This window comes from Drosophila elegans, unplaced genomic scaffold, assembly GCF_018152505.1.
Source record: "Drosophila elegans isolate 14027-0461.03 unplaced genomic scaffold, ASM1815250v1 contig_814, whole genome shotgun sequence".
Lineage (NCBI taxonomy): Eukaryota > Metazoa > Arthropoda > Insecta > Diptera > Drosophilidae > Drosophila > Drosophila elegans.
Genome location: NW_024546167.1, coordinates 13,386,228 through 13,402,115, shown reverse-complemented (window position 1 = coordinate 13,402,115; position 15,888 = coordinate 13,386,228). Strand labels below are relative to the sequence as shown.

General features: G+C 38.5%; 6 protein-coding genes across 13 annotated transcripts in view; 5 read left to right on the top strand and 1 right to left on the bottom strand.

Moving 5' to 3' along the window:
- The window catches only part of LOC108138776 (leupaxin), a 26,394-nt gene extending 14,523 nt beyond the window's left edge, over positions 1-11,871 (bottom strand). The window contains exons 1-2 of one of the 5 annotated variants that reach the window (XM_017261237.2): positions 8,726-8,814; positions 5,388-5,505 (exon numbers count right to left, since the gene is read on the bottom strand). In XM_017261237.2, coding sequence (XP_017116726.1) covers positions 5,388-5,472 — 85 coding nt within the window. In that variant the 5' untranslated portion in view covers positions 5,473-5,505; positions 8,726-8,814. Of the gene's footprint in view, positions 1-1,279; positions 1,305-5,387; positions 5,566-8,725; positions 8,815-11,737 lie in introns of those variants that run through there. The other 4 variants (XM_017261240.2, XM_017261236.2, XM_041710583.1 and 1 more) reach the window with 4 other exon arrangements.
- LOC108138778 (C-type lectin 37Da) lies at positions 2,322-3,047 on the top strand. Its single transcript, XM_017261245.2, has 2 exons — positions 2,322-2,434; positions 2,505-3,047. Exons 1-2 carry the CDS (start codon positions 2,344-2,346, stop codon positions 2,972-2,974), a joined length of 561 nt encoding a protein of 186 aa, XP_017116734.1. The 5' UTR covers positions 2,322-2,343; the 3' UTR covers positions 2,975-3,047.
- LOC108138779 (C-type lectin 37Da) lies at positions 3,263-4,030 on the top strand. The gene is made up of 2 exons (XM_017261246.2): positions 3,263-3,370; positions 3,450-4,030. The coding sequence occupies exons 1-2, from the start codon at positions 3,280-3,282 to the stop codon at positions 3,917-3,919; spliced, it is 561 nt and encodes a 186-aa protein (XP_017116735.1). The 5' UTR covers positions 3,263-3,279; the 3' UTR covers positions 3,920-4,030.
- Positions 4,134-5,175, top strand: LOC108138780 (C-type lectin 37Db). Of its 3 annotated transcripts, none has more exons than XM_017261251.2 (3): positions 4,134-4,283; positions 4,577-4,647; positions 4,709-5,175. In XM_017261251.2, exons 2-3 carry the CDS (start codon positions 4,581-4,583, stop codon positions 5,080-5,082), a joined length of 441 nt encoding a protein of 146 aa, XP_017116740.1. In that variant the 5' UTR covers positions 4,134-4,283; positions 4,577-4,580; the 3' UTR covers positions 5,083-5,175. The 3 variants fall into 3 exon arrangements, with proteins under 3 accessions (XP_017116740.1, XP_017116739.1, XP_017116737.1); XM_017261250.2 differs by having other exon boundaries at positions 4,557-4,647; XM_017261248.2 differs by having other exon boundaries at positions 4,557-4,656.
- On the top strand, positions 9,645-15,888 carry LOC108138777. Of its 2 annotated transcripts, none has more exons than XM_017261244.2 (2): positions 9,645-9,733; positions 14,976-15,888. In XM_017261244.2, the coding sequence occupies exon 2, from the start codon at positions 14,982-14,984 to the stop codon at positions 15,702-15,704; it is 723 nt and encodes a 240-aa protein (XP_017116733.1). In that variant the 5' UTR covers positions 9,645-9,733; positions 14,976-14,981; the 3' UTR covers positions 15,705-15,888. The 2 variants fall into 2 exon arrangements, with proteins under 2 accessions (XP_017116733.1, XP_017116732.1); XM_017261243.2 differs by lacking the exon at positions 9,645-9,733 and adding an exon at positions 12,148-12,230.
- On the top strand, positions 9,651-14,943 carry LOC108138775 (alkaline phosphatase). Its single transcript, XM_017261234.2, has 2 exons — positions 9,651-9,733; positions 12,695-14,943. Exon 2 carries the CDS (start codon positions 12,734-12,736, stop codon positions 14,537-14,539), a length of 1,806 nt encoding a protein of 601 aa, XP_017116723.1. The 5' UTR covers positions 9,651-9,733; positions 12,695-12,733; the 3' UTR covers positions 14,540-14,943.

The window sequence follows — 15,888 nt, the reverse complement described above, 5'->3', positions numbered from 1 at the left end:
ACAGCAGAGCAATGCACTCAGATGAAATGAAAATTTTATTCCTTTGCTATAGGACTAACGTACTAAAAAAGAGTTTTTTTTTGTTTTTAGCCCAGATACGCTTTTGTAGTTAAAAAAAATATAATCTAAAGATTTAATTCTGTATAATTTTTAGTTTTATAATGACACCTTTAAAACAGGAAAATATACTGGTCAAACGCGTAGGGTTAATTTTCTTAGAATTTATACAAATATTTTTCTGAGTATAGGTGTTGAGTAATTATGTCCATTTGTTGTTGCGTGGGCGAGTGTCACATAGCTGGTGGCGCCACCTGGCGTCCGCCTTTCGCAATCCCCTTTCCACTCAATTCCCGAGAGTGTTGCCTTTTTGTTTGCTGAATGAATGAATCACTTGACTTTGAAATAAAAACTAAAATTAGTATTACAGCAACAACAGCAACATATAGCCACAAATTGTTATGACTTTTGTTCAGAACTAAGTGTTTTGTTTTATTCTTTTTGTTTTGTGTCGCTTTGGTGGTGATGATTTTGCTCAATTGATTTTTTGGTTTAAAAGGTGAACAATTTGAGTTCTTCCACCATAGGAATTCAACAATATAAGAGATTATCTATCAGAAAAAAATAATAATAATAAACAGATGGCCCCGACCTGTGGCAATTCATAGCTATAAAAACGGGTTCTGCTTTATCGATATGCTTTCATCAATGTTGTATATCTTTTTATAGTTGGTCCAACCCAACTTCCTCACTATCTGTAAAGCCCACTTTATGAGATCAACCGCCAATGTAATCAATCAAACGAATATCTGATGCCCTGAGGTGATCACCTCGGCAATTAGAATATCTTGCGTAATGCCAACCAAAACAGGTGTATATATCCACTATTAAAGCTACCAGACACAACTGTAGGTCAAAAGTAGATGTTTATGATTTAAATCTGATTTAACACTACTCATCCATTCGTTTAACACAAACTCTAAATTTCTTTAGGTTTTTGAAATGTTTCCTAATCTTATCACTATGAAACGCACGTTATTCACTAATCCACTTGGATATAGCCCAGTGTTTGTTGCCAAAGTGTCGTGTCTGGTAATAAATAGAACACACATTCGATTGGAAACCACTGACGCCCACCAACGATACTTGGATCGGCTGGTGTCTCAATGGGAACAATGATCTAATGATCTAATGAATGAAACGCGTAGTAAGGTCAGCGACTACCAGTCTATAGATTGTAAAGCGAATCCCACATCGCAAGACTCGACTGTCTGAAGCTTACCGATTTTCATGTCAATTTTACTGACTGTTTGCTCTCCGATCACTTATTAAACAAAATCCGATGAAGACCGCACAACGTCGAAATGCAAACTGAACGGGTAATATTCAAATCGTTTGCTGACAACTGGAGACTATGATGCGAGTGCAATCAAAGGTGTTATAGTCTGTTTGCAATTAACATTACTCCCAGCAGATGTAAGCAAACATGCTGGGCAAATACACTTCAAAATACGTCGAGGAATTTTCTCTTGATAGTATGCATTATCACTATATAAATAATTGGAATTTTGAAATCTTGTGCTATATAATTTATACAAATTAATCATAATTCATTTATTTTATGATACAAATTTTAACTATGTCAATTTTGTCATGTTAATTTACACTTAATAACAAACATTTTTTCTGAGTGTATTGACAAATAGATAGTAAAAATGCTTAGAGCAAGCATGTTTTAAAAAAGGGAAAAAACTTAACTTGCTATGCATTTGTATACACTATTTTTGTGATTGCATCATCTGCTGTGTTTGTGGTGCAATTTGTTTACATTTACTTTAATGATGATTTCCTATGATGCCTAAAGGTTTGAAATAGTCTTTTGTAATTCAATGTACAATTTTCGGAGTTCAAGCAGATTTTAAAGTCACTGCCGAAAAGACAGCTACTCCTAAGAAACTTGTTCTTTGTAAGCATTTCCTAAAAGTATACTACACTCTTAAAGATGAACTAATTACAAAAGTCTATACGCAGACAAAATTGTTGTTGCATTCAATCAAAATATTTTTTTTATTTAAATAAAATGCATTTTGCTTAGAATTATTGTTAATTTTGTGTTAATTATTGCAAAATATTTATTTACTTATTTTTTTACTTATTTTTAAGGACCGAAAACCTTGGCATTGACATACCCCTTTAATTTAAACATGAAGCACAAGGCCAAACGAAAATAGGTAGAAGCAGAATTAAATATACCCCTCAAAAATTAGCAATGTTAATCAATATTCCAGTGGGCTTCACTCACTATAAAACCTTTGAGTCTGTGATCGTCATTCAGTGAACACCGAAATGTTAAGGTGTACGGTTTTAGTTCTTATATTGCTGACGATTGCAAAAATTGGTTGGACTCGCGAAAAGTTCACCATACAAGTAAACGAAGGTAAATAAATATAAGTTAGAAAATCAGAAAGTTAAAATTATTTGATTTAAGATTTTATTTGTTTTGGCAGGCAATGCCGTTGGTGCTGTTCTCAAGGCGGAACCCTTTGTAAAAATCTACGATAGATATTACTTCTTTGGAAGGGAGTCCCTCAACTGGTACGCAGCCTACGAAAAATGCCGTGAATTGGATTCCGAACTGGTGACGTTTGAAACAGACCAGGAGTTCGATGTCGTTGCCGCTTATTTAATGGCAAACGAATCGCGGGAGAACTATTGGACATCTGGCAATGACCTGGCCCAAACTGGACAACACAAATGGTTTACCAGTGGCCAGCGAATGAGTACTCTCAGGTGGGCCGTCAATCAGCCCGATAATGCCGGTCAGAGAGAGCACTGCATCCACCTGGGATACATATACGGTGACTCCAAGAAGTTCGAACTGAACGATCGTCCCTGCTCCCAGGATGGCAACAGTTTGTTCAAATATATTTGCGAGGCTCCAATGTTGGAAACCATATCCATTGTGGTGTGGAAGTAAATATATGAAGTATTCTTTTCAGAATATTTTTAAATGTACTTAAAAAATACGTAAAAAAGAATGCATTTTTGTATATTATAAAAAAAAATAAAATTTTGTTGAAAAAATAAAAACACAAAAAAAGAGAGGACTTTATCAGTGGTGTCGAACCAAAAACAAAAAATAGCATCAAATTAAAGTCCATGACATGGATCTTCTAATTTTAGCATTTCAATTAAGCTGTACATTCAATTATTACCAGCTTAGATAACAGGGAACGTATAAATAAGCACAAAGTATTCCCAAACAAAACAGTTTGCAACAAAATGCTGAAGAAAATCGTAGAACTTATTTTGTTCCTGGCTTATTTGAGTCTTGGATGGGCCAACGTAAAATATACCACTATTGTGACTCCAGGTAAGTGACCAAATTAGAATCGGTTAGCATTTTGCGCATTATAATATATATTTAATACTGCATTTCACAATACATTAAGGGAACCCAAACAATGTGTCTATCAACTCGAGTCCCTTCACCAAGATCAACGATAGCTACTACTACTTTGGACAGGACAAGGTGAATTGGTATACAGGCTATGAGAACTGCCGCAAGTTGGGATCCGAACTGGTGACATTCGAAACGAACGAGGAGTTTGATGCCGTGGCTGCGTACCTAAAAAGCAAGGGAGAACGCACGGAGCACTGGACATCGGGCAATGACTTGGGAAAAACTGGCACCCACAATTGGTTCTCCAATGCTCAGCCCATAACCATAAAGCGGTGGGCCCCCGACCAACCCGACAATGCCGGCGGAAGGGAACATTGCATTCACCTGGGCTACATATACGGATACTCTAAGGACATCCAACTTAACGATCGTCCCTGCAATAATGATAATAACAGCTTGTTTAAGTATGTTTGTGAGGCTCCAGCTCAAGAAACTATATCTATTCTTGTTTGGAAGTAGAGGTTTACATGTCTATGTCATGTCTATTCCACTCACTGTAAAAAAAGGCTACCAAGGAATAGCTCAAGTTAAAATTGATAATTAAAATTTTCTTCCAATTCGCACAGTTTATTAAGCTGATAATTTGTTATCTTTTTAACTGAAGCCGTTTGCTTTTATTTTTTTACGACACTTAAGGTGTAAATTGTAAAACAAATACATTTTCACAAGCACTGATAAGGAAAAGGTTTAAGTAGATCTTTGACATTTCCAATTTAGTTAGTTGACAGCAAAATGTTGAAGAATTTGGTTCAGTTTCATTTCCTTTTTGTCCGTTTTTAACGGGGTTTTTCCTACAGTAAATACTTTACCAAAACTTCAAATAGTGAGTAATTAAAATATAATTTTGAAAATGACACTTAACATTTTTTGTATGGTAACATTTTTTTTAATTGTAATTAATGTTTTTCATGTGTTTTCATGCCTATTTTATTTTTTATCGAATCAGGGAGTCACCGGAAAATTAAATGTTTGTTCTCTGATTTTGTCAAGTTAAATTTGTAAACTAGTGCTATTAAGAATGGTAGTCATATCTTAAAAAAACATTATCAGTATTTATTATCTGTGAGCCTCAAGCAATTCCCGTTTTATTTGTCAGTTGCTAATTGAAACTTGTAGAAAGATGTTAAGAGTGCTTCTGCCTTGTATGATTTTATGGAATGTCCTTTTTTTAAAGGCCTCTCCCGTAGGTAATCAAAGTAAGTTTTGTAATTATAGCTACAACAAAATTATAAACAAATATTTTATTAGACATTATAGAGGTCAATGGAAAGCATTACTACATTTCGTTGGCCAAATCGAACTGGTTTGAGGCCACAAATCGCTGCCGTCAAAGGGGTGGATTCCTGGTGAACTTGGAAAGCAGAGAGGAGCTAGAGCACCTCACCCCTCACCTACACCCAGCCTACAGCTACTGGCTATCCATCAATGACCTTGGTGTTCGGGGCGTATACGCATCGGAGGCCACTGGTCTAGAGGCTCCTTTTCTTAATTGGTCTGCCGGACAGCCGGACAACAGCAATGGCGACGATCGGTGCGTGGAGCTCTGGCTATCAACAAGTTCCTTTCAAATGAACGACCTCTCCTGCCAAAATTCTCTTAGTTTTATTTGTCAATTAAAGTAGAAAAAATGAAGGTCGGAATTCCCTAAATGAAAATGAGTTCATTTCTTATTTAATATGAAGTTAAACCAAATTAAATAATTTTTTAAATCAGAATTTAACAAATTTATTTAATTTTAGTGGTACCCACACAAAAGGCTTCTTTTTATTTTACTTAAATTAAAACACATAATCTTAGACTTAGAGTCCCTTGATATAAGGATCATTTTGATTTATTTATTTAATTTATTTATATTTTCATTTTCAAGAGTCGATCTTGCAGAAACATTTCATTGTATTTTTCCAATATTTCCATTTGGAGTACTTACAGCCTGGTAGAATGCCCTTGCTACGAGCTGTTCGATAAGGTTGACGAGCTCCCGGATCGATTTTGCCGTACATTGTTCTATCCATGGTTTCGAACGAGATTCACTTTTTGATTGTTCACTGATTTAATTGAAACTTTAATGATTAATCAAGGAACTGTTTAGTGACATTTTTTATTCTCAAAATTTTCAGGTTTTTCTGATGTTGTTGCACTGCGACCGGCAAAAATCGGATTCATTTGAATTATTTATAAGCGCATTTTTATTTTTGGTCTTTCGGGGCTCGACGACGGATTTGTCGTTTTTGTTTGCGTTGAGTTAGCCTGTCAGAGTGGATGTTGTAGTTGTCGTTGTCGATGTTGTCGTTGTCTTTGCCCGTCTATCAGAGCTTTACCCCAGTCCACCAACGAAAAAAAAAACTAGTTCCCTGCCCCCAGTGGAAGTCCAAGTGATTTGATGATGGAAATTGTTGTCTGGGGAGTGCTTTGTGCATTCGAAATTCGCTATTAATTGACTGAGACTGACAAAATACCGCATTAGAAGATTAAAGGGATATGGTGAAGAGTGACAGATCGGTAATCTTCGGATAATGATGCAATTTTCTTGAAGAATATTAATAGATATATGCTAGAAAAATAAACAAAATTCATCAACCTCAAATTTTAAAATGTGTTTGTGATAGGGTGTTTTACTGGACGCTACAAAAACACCAAAGAAAAAGAGTGATCACCAAAACGATGTTTCAATCAATGTGATATAAAGATCAAAAATCATCGACAAGATCGATAAATTAGATCTGAGGCAACCACCAAAGACCGGCAAAAACAAAATATCCAAAATATCATTTACTCAGACTCCCTAATCCAAAGTGAGTGGGTGGATCTCAATAGATGATCTATGCAAGTAACAAAATTTACGATGGTCTGTAGATTTAGTTGAGCCAAACGATCTATAAAGACAGATTTATGGAATCATAAAAATACCAAAATGAACATGCAGGCCATATTTTACATTTGTTTCAAACAAATAACGACACATTGGAAAAAGGTAAAAAATAATAAACATAAATTACCCAAACTAAAAACAATGCGAACCGGCCCAAAATACTAAAACAGGGGAGGGAACGGGGTATCAAGGTTGCCAAATTACGTCAACACCATGATCGCCATGACTAAAAATACCCAAAAAAAAAGAAAAAAAATAAAAAGGGGAAAAAGCATTTCTAGCAAATCAAAGGCGACGGACGTTTCGTCGTCTAATGAAGGGAAATCTGAACTAGGAAAATGGGGGAAATTAATTGAAAATACTGCGAGAGATTTCCGCAGAGCGTTGCCAAAAGAAAAGTCAACAAAACAAGAAGGAAAACTGTGAAGCCAGTGAAAATCTCACTTTCGTTCCAGGTCTTCGTTAAAGAAAATCTATTTCCCTCCACACCTGAGGCATTACTCAGTCTATTTAGGATGACGTCGGGCCAAAAATTGTGGGCAATTGTTTTCGGCTCCGTCTTCCATCTATATTTAAAAGTCAAAGGCACGATTTTGTTTCTTTCGCAGGAAATTCCAAGCGATCTACCGTCGGCCGATCGCCACGATCTCAATATAAATATTTTATTAGTAAGTAGATAAAATGTGTGTGAATGCGAGTGTTGACCTTGCTGAAGGTGCTAAGGTGAAAACGCAATGCGTGGCCAGAAAAAAAGAGCAATCGAAAGGCAACCAAGCCCAGCGAAAATTCATGTGGGTGATATTGATCCCAATGGGCGATCTCTCCTCCGGTTAGTGGCCTTTTGGCCAGGTCTTTCAATAAACTTGGGCAATTTATGCCGCTGTAAAATGTATTTTTCACATTCACCCACTGTAAGAGGGCGGGAAAAAATGACGGTGTATCGCCCACTGACTTCTGGGGTATTTGCGGTCATGATAAGATAAAGGGTTTATTGGGAAGTGGCCTACACACAATGATCAAATTATGTTTGAGTAGATTAAAGCCTTTTCTAGTATTAAAAATGGGAATCGTTTGATTAGTTTAATTAAAGCTTGAATGCCTATATTGATTTGATGAAAGCAATAAGAATTTTTTGAAGGCAAACTATTTTGAACTTGTATATAGTACTTCTCAATGGATTTGTTTTACATTTTATTGGAGTAAAAGCCTTGCTTTAAGGCTTTTAAAGGCTTTATTAAAAATCTCAATGTATTTGAAACTTTATTACCCAACAATTCTCTGACAACAATAAACGATTTCGAAATTCTATCAAAGATCGGAGGAGCAATCGAAAGAACACACTCTAATTGAAATTTTATGACTAGGCGATAAGAATCAGCTTGTTGAGTATGCTAGAAACAGGGAGCAAACTGTAGAGGGACTTGCTGAACAATCGAAATCCAAACTTAAACCGAGCGATGAACTCATTGCACTACGACAAAGGTGAGGGAGAATCTAGAGGTGCTAAGTAGATGGGGTCTAAAAACGGGCTTAAAGTTTGCCAAACAGAACTGAAAAGGGAAGGGGAAAAGGCGGGAAATACTCCAGAGATCAGTGATCGGTAGATATATTTGCGGTTTCAGCACGCATCGCGAGGGACAAAGACAGCAGCTGTCTGGTCGTAAACAAATGGCAGCCACTGACCGTATCTGAGAGATAAAAAGATATTGGGGGGAAAAAACGAAAACGAAAGCGATTCTCATAAGTGCAGAACTCGCAACAAAATGTATATTTGTGAGCACTATGTCAGCCGAGTTTACATCATTTTCCAGCATTTCCATTTGCTGTCGTAACTCGAGATACTTTTACGTGGAAGGGGAAGGAAGTGGGCCCCCCATAAATGCACTTGGCTTCGAACGATGGAAATATGTGGAAAATGTCATAATTTTAATAGATTAAGTGGGCACAATTTAATTGCTTTTGTTGTTTGTTGTTATAATTTTGGATACTTCGAGCATTTTCCTCCAGAAAAAAAGTAAAAAACTTATTTCCAACTCAACGCCCACGATTTTAATCCGTTTGGCAGCCCCAAGGCGAAAATTAATGGGGCTAACCAAAATTCTATACTCTGCCAGATCGGGGCAAATAAGTCATCTATTTGAATGTCTTGTCCGTTGATAATTAGTTCCATAATTAGTGGGAATGCTAATGAAATTGAAATGTTTTTCGAACAACTTGCCGAAAAGATTTGCCAAGAATTAGTGAAATCTTAAGGCGAGTGACACGGATCCATTAATCTTGGCAAATTCTCTATTTCATATTTATCTAGCTGCTACTGGCATTACTGCTTTATCGTTTATCTCAGTTCTTAGCTATCTCTGATGTTTGTCAACTTTTTTGCCGTGGATTTTTCTTACACTCGAAGTAAACAATTTCCCACGCTCCAACCTGCCACAATATCACTAACACAGTTCCACTGATTTTTCATCAACTTTTTCCCGCTTCAGTTCTCCGTTGAGCACTTGATTGATTGCCTTTTGTTTTGGTTTTGCTTTGTTTATTGTATTTTCCCCCGTGTTATCTGTGCACTTTTGCCTGCACTTTGGCACTGTGTGTTGTCACATATTTTGTTTATAATTTCACTAGCGAAGGAGAACGTTGGGAGACCAAAAGACCGAGAGACCTCGGAAAACACACGCGCTGCGCTCGCGTCTCAGTAAAAGCGTCGAAATCGACTGAAATCCAAAGGGGACCCAATGCTCGGGCTCCAATAGATGATGGGCTCTACGGCTCTCCTAGTCGCTCGTAAAGAGCGGAGAACGCGAGAGCGCCAGTGTTTGTGAACTGGTAAACAAACTGCACTCAGAAAAATATCTCCTTGAGATTTTTACAAACATATTGGATTAATTTTTAGATAACCTAATCAAATTGGAAAACTTCTATATGGGAAATATTATAATTATTCAAATAACATAGAAAACAAATATCATTATTGCAAACAACTTTGTTAATTTTGTGTGCAAAGTTCTTTTCACTACAATAAATACATGTAAATATCTTTAAGAGATATTTTTCTAAGTGCATTGTAAACTTATTATGGAAACAATCCCTTTTTTGGTCCAGTTTTTTTTTTTTTTTTTTTTTGAGTGTCAAATGAGCATGTGAGAGAGAGAGAGAGTGAGAGAGGAAGAGCATTAGCAGCGTGTTCGCTATAAAGTCGCATTTCATTTGCTTTTGGAGTGACTTTTCATTTGGCTTTGCGGCCTGCGGCGGAGCATCTCGACCGCAAGTGGGAGGCATAAGGAAAAGGAAACCAGAGCGGACAAAAATATTGTCGCCAGTTTAGAGCTTTCCTTTGGGTGTGTGAACAGTGGGCCAGTTGCCAATAAAAACGACCTTTTCCTTGGTGAAAATAAATAAGAAACGTGAGTAAAAACAAGTAAAATCAATACGTTTTGTGTTTTTATTTCGAAATCATCATAGTAAACAAAGGCTAGCATTAATTCATTTTGATGGCAAACTAAAAAATTGTGTGTCTATGAATGTAGATAAAACATAAACAAAACTTTTTGATTAGCAAACAATGCGAAAAATCGTTATTGCTTTCCTTTTTATTTGCAATGTCAAGAGGGGAAGCATCACTAGCAGCTTTAAATATTTTCAAATAATATTTCCAAAGACCCTCAAGGTCCAGACAAAACTGATCTCGACAGATCATCTCGTCACTGCAGTTACAGTGTGCACACGCAACACGAACGGAAGACATCGCGTGTCGAGTGGGCGATGAAGTGGGCCCGCACTCACTAATGGCTGTAAAGCAAAATTGATGCAATTGAAGCCGGTAAAGAAGATCAAGATGAAGATGAAGCTGAAGTTGAAGTCCCAACTTCCTGGGCGAGCTCATTGACAATCACAGTGGAACTTTTTAAGCTATAAGTTGAAATGGGAATATTTCGATTTGAGCAAAGCAAAGAAATGGTGAAACCATTTAATAGAGAAAATGTATTGACTTTTAGTAATACCTTTGATCCTTTGGTATATTAGCAAAAGATTGGCTACCGGTTAAAGTAATTGTTAAAACACAATTACTGTTTTTTGTCTAAGGTTTAATTTGACATTTTCTGTGGTTGGACATACTTATAATTTTATTTCGAATTATTGGTGGACAGCAGACCACTGTGCGTAGGTGGAGTGTCAGTCAGCTGGAATTTTTAGAGAGTGTTTTTGACCTGGCCTTTACTTTACTCATTTCTCAAGAATGTCTGAGCAGAAATAATAAGATTACACACATATCCACTTGGAGAGTTGACTGCAATTCCATGAGCTGGATCTTCTTTTTTTGTGGCTTTATCAAAACACATTCAGAAGAACAAGCAGAGAGACTGTAAACAGCGAAGAATTGTGTCATAAAGAAAATAAAGTAAGGGGACAGATACACTTTTATTTCGCTGATGGTGACTAAAAGAGCGCTTTGTGGCAGTGGAAGAAAACAAATAAAGCTGCCGGGCAAATCAGCTCGCTCTCTCAGATCATTCACTAAAAGTCCAAGGGTTTCGAACTTGGAGCTAAAATCAACCACACCCTCTTCCCAGTAGGAAATCGTGAATGATCTCACGCTGGAAGTGCGGGCCTTGATGTTTTTATGTTCGATTTCCAGGAATTTGGATAAATCATAAAAGTGCAAGGAATGCAAATCAGGTTAAACTCAGCGTGCTGTAGTGTGTGTAAGGCACTGGCCAAATTGCTAAATTCATTCTTGTATATGTACATATGTTCATATGTACGGGTTAGCGATAAGACGTGCACTCATCCAGAATTAAACCTCACGTAACACAACCATTTTTAATCGTGATTAATGCTTGTATGCTAATGATAAGCATTTCGAAATACAGTAAATATTTGTCATTCTAAGAAACAACCGTTTTAAAATCAAAGTTATTAAAATTAAAATATTTACCAAGAATTGTGGTTTGTTTTTGTTAATTCTTAAGAATATTTCTTAAATAAACCATTAAAAAGTAAATTAGTAGTATTCTTTTTAAGGAACAGGAAGTTGATTCATTTCAATTCCAGAAACAGAGGTGAATAATGAGTCAGTTATCGCTCCCATTTTGTAAATTAAACTCTAAGCAAACATTGTCCATTAGTAATACTTCAAATTTCCAAAGCTTATCTTAACCAATCTTCACTGTACTAAGATAATTATTCATCCGTGAGATTTCCGACTTTCGGTGTCGCCACCTAGCGGCCAATGTCAGAGTCCCCCGCATCAACATAATTAACTCCAATTAACTCAAATTAACGACTGACCTTGAAGTCGGAGTCGGAGCACTATCTTTGTGGCTTTTGCCTACGTCACACTTTTTATGTTGCGGAATTCTCGCAGTTAAGGAAGTATTTTCTTTTCGCTGGGGAAAAGTGGCACTCACCCAAATCATCCATGACGTTGTTTTTGTTTCGCTCTGCTGTTGTGTTGGTGTATGTATTTTCCGCTTCTCTCCAATTGGAATGCTTAGTTTATTGGATATATTTGGCACAGCCACACGCGTTTTTAATTGATGCTGATTGAAAACGAAGAGCACAAATCCACGCAAACACTTTTTTCGCCCGCGACTCGAAAAGCGTGGAGTTTCAATCGAGACTAAATTTGAAGCTTTTGCCAGCGGTCGAATGGCGAGTATCGGTGGATTTCGCCGCGAGTCGGAGACGAGTTTTATAAATGAATCACTTTAATTTTGGAGCGGCGACGGCGGTAATAAACAATACAAAAAAAAACATTGGAGCACGTACACGTACACGGAAACACGCACACACCCACACTTGGGCAACGCCAGAGAGCCAAAACAGCTGTTTGCCTATCGATAGATGGTATCGGTATCGTTGGACCTAACGGTCGGAAATACTGAAAAAAGAATCCAGTTGGTAAATTTAAATAAAATACTCATAATTTAAACGTTGATAAAACTAGATCACTTTAAAAATAGACTAGGTTGGTAAATCATTAAATTTTCTTATAGTTACTTTGTTTAGGTCGGTACTAAGTCAATTAGTAACAAAAATCGATTGTGTTTAGTGAAATGAAATTACATGTGATGTGAATACGATTATTGGTTATTAAATTTGTTTTATCTGAAAAATCTTGCAAATAATACGTTTAAATTTATATTTACCTTGTTTTTATCAACACAATTTCATATTTGTTTTAGCCATTACAAACAATTGTAGTAAGAAGCAAAACTTTTGTAGCTAACGGGTAGCCATTATTTAAACCCAACAGATAAATACCCAACATCAATACAAGTTACGTCTTTCTGTCTATAAATTGCCTATTATCTGTGGTAAACAATGATTAGTTAACAATCTGCCCATATATCTCGCATTTTCAGTCTGTGTAAAGATTAGGCCGATCTAGACGTGATTGCGAAATGGAAAAGCGAAGTGAAGCGCCGATAAAAAGCACAAAGTTTCGCAAGCTGAGCGATGTGGACATGATGGAGGTGCAGCTGAATAGTTTGGAGGAGCCCAGATCCAAGGATGGTGTGGAAACTGGAAGCTTTCAAGGAGCCGACGAGTCGGCTCACAGCGCAAATAGTCCCTCGCAGCAAACCAAGTGGTTCAGATCCCGACTCTTTATCATATCCGTGGTTTTCTCGGCCCTCTTGATGACAGCTATGTGCATTGGCTTTGTGGTGCACTACGGAATGGCCGGCGATGTGGGCGACATGGATGAGGTGACCTATTGGCCCGTTAATCTGCCCAGGGAACAGCAGGAGTGGTACGACCAAGGAATAGGCGAGCTAAAGAAGGCCGTTACCCGGGAATTCAATCGTCGACGAGCCAAGAACGTGATACTCTTCGTGGGCGATGGCATGGGACCGAACACGGTGACAGCAGCTCGGATATACGGATTCAAGGAGGAGGGACTCCTCAGTTGGGAGCGCTTCCCGGACATGGGACTGCTGAAGACCTATTGTGCCGACAAGCAAGTTCCGGACTCCTTCTCCACGGCTACGGCCCTTTTTGGCGGCGTCAAGGTCAACTACGAAACGGGCGGCGTGGACGCGAATGTGCCGCTGGGAAACTGTGCCGCCTCCTTGCAGGAGGACCATCATGTCCAGACGATCCTCAAGTGGGCCCAGGTGGACGGCATGCGAACGGGATTCGTGACCACCACCCGGGTAACTCACGCCACTCCGGCTGCCCTCTATGCCCATGTGCCGGATCGTCGGTGGGAGTGTGAGACCGGAATGAAAGCTGAGGACCGGGATCAGGGCTGTATGGATATAGCGCGTCAGCTGATCGAACAGCCTACGGGTCAGAAAATCAACGTTATCATGGGCGGTGGTCGTCAGATGCTGGTGTCCAATGTCACCGACTCACCCGCCGATCCCTTGGACACTTGGGCTAGCAAATCGGCGGACGGACGAGATCTCATCCAAGATTGGAGGCGCAAGAAGGAGGATGAGGGTGTCTCACATGCCGTCGTACAAAATAATCGTGAGCTATGGAATCTCAATGGTCAGGACACTGACTATCTGCTGGGCATTTTCGCCAATGGACACCTTATGTACGATCATGAACGGGATCGCAGTGAATCCGGCATGCCTTCGCTATCCAATATGACCCTTAAAGCGCTGGAGGTTTTGGGTAACAGTGATAAGGGATTCCTACTCGTGGTGGAAGCTGGCCTAATCGATCAAGCCCATCATCGGGGACATGCACGCAAGGCACTTCACGAGGTTCTCCAGCTTAATGCGGCCGTGGAGTCCACTCTTTCCTTCCTCAAATCCACAGATCGTTTGGACGAAACCCTGGTTATTGTCACCGCCGATCATTCGCACAGTCTGACCATCAATGGCCACCCGGAAAGGGGATCCAGTATCTTGGGTTTTGCGGGAAAATCAAAGACAGAGCAGACGCCCTACACCACGCTGACTTATGGCACCAGCTATCAAGGATTTCAGGTGGATCCTGTCACCCAAAAGCGTAGAGATCCAACGGAAGACAATACATCCGATTGGCAGTACACCCAGCAGGCAGCAATAAATACAGATGAAAATCTACATGGCGGTTCGGATGTCACCATTCACGCACATGGTGCCATGTCCTACCTTTTCCACGGCGTCCATGAGCAGAGCTATGTAGCGCACGCCATATCCTACGCTCTGAGGATCGGGCGGTTCCGGGATAGTTCCATTGCCGAAACACTGGCTGGGCTAACGCCTATATAGCTATTACAACTATTACTCAGAACTTACAACTTATACTCAGAAATATTGAGAAATTTATATAGGAAAACAAATCTTGCCAAGCCTATAATTAGGTCTATGGTTATATCTAGAACTAGAACAGGAATTTTAGACTAAGTAAAGCGATATATAGTTGGATACAGGATTAAATGCCTGATTAAAATAAATAGCAGTGGATGCTAAAGAATTTTATAAATTAATGTTATTTACCTAACCCAATGCTAAAAATCTTTCCATTCTTTAATTTTTGTAGCCAGTTCAACCTGTAAGAGAATTCATTATCTCAATCGCCAAAATGAGAATTACTTTAGAAGCCAACTGAGCGTGATCTTAAAGGCTTGTGTTTTTGAAAAATAAATCCTAATACATTGTGTTTACTTATTAAACGTGGTTGTTCTTTTTTTAATTTATTTTTTAGTTCGAAATGGACTTGCTGCAGCTGAACGATGATTGCTTGGATCTAATATTTAGTTACCTAAAATTCGATGAGTTACTGCCGCTCTACAATGAATTGCAATGTTTTGAGGGAGCCATCGAAAGACAAATGCACCGATTTAGGGATCTCAAGTTTAGCATGAGACAACCACCAGTATTCCACGAGGATCTAATGATCAAACTGGGTCGCCACCTGAACAGTCTGCACATTAACGTGGGCTACTCCACCAAGGATGAAGATGTCCTGCGATACTTGAACCCTCTATGCCAAGGAGCCGCCGAGAGTCGCCGAATGAAAGCCCTAAAATTGGACCACGCCAAGTGGTCATTTGATATATTTAGTGCCGTGGATAAAGTGGTTCCATCGCTGTTATTTTTGGACATGCGTCACTGCGATGTGCGCGATTACCAGATAGCAAAGCTCTTGGAATCGGCAGATAAGTTGAAGGCACTCGCCCTGCTCCATGTGAACAATCAGACGGGAGATTCCTATCTGGAGCCCAAAATACTCAACAGGTTGCCATCGCTAAAACTTATCCATATCACAATTATAGGGCCTGTGCCATTTGCCCCTGAAAATCTGGCCCAGCAATGCCCAAACCTGAGTTTCCTCATCAGTGACCTAATCAACAGCGATTTCAAGATTTATGGACCGCCTGATAATATTCAGAACTATTATAAGAACTACAATGACTATTTCACGATGCCTTGAGGAGTCATGAATTTTAACAAAAACGATCTCGATGGAAATGGTTCTTGAATTTTGTCATTACATTTTAAAATGCATTTAAAACAAAGCTTTAAAGCAATTCTTTTTATTATTTGTTATTTTTTATTATAAAAACATTTGTTTAATATAGAAAATGAATAAAATCCGGGAAAAACTTTTCGTGTAA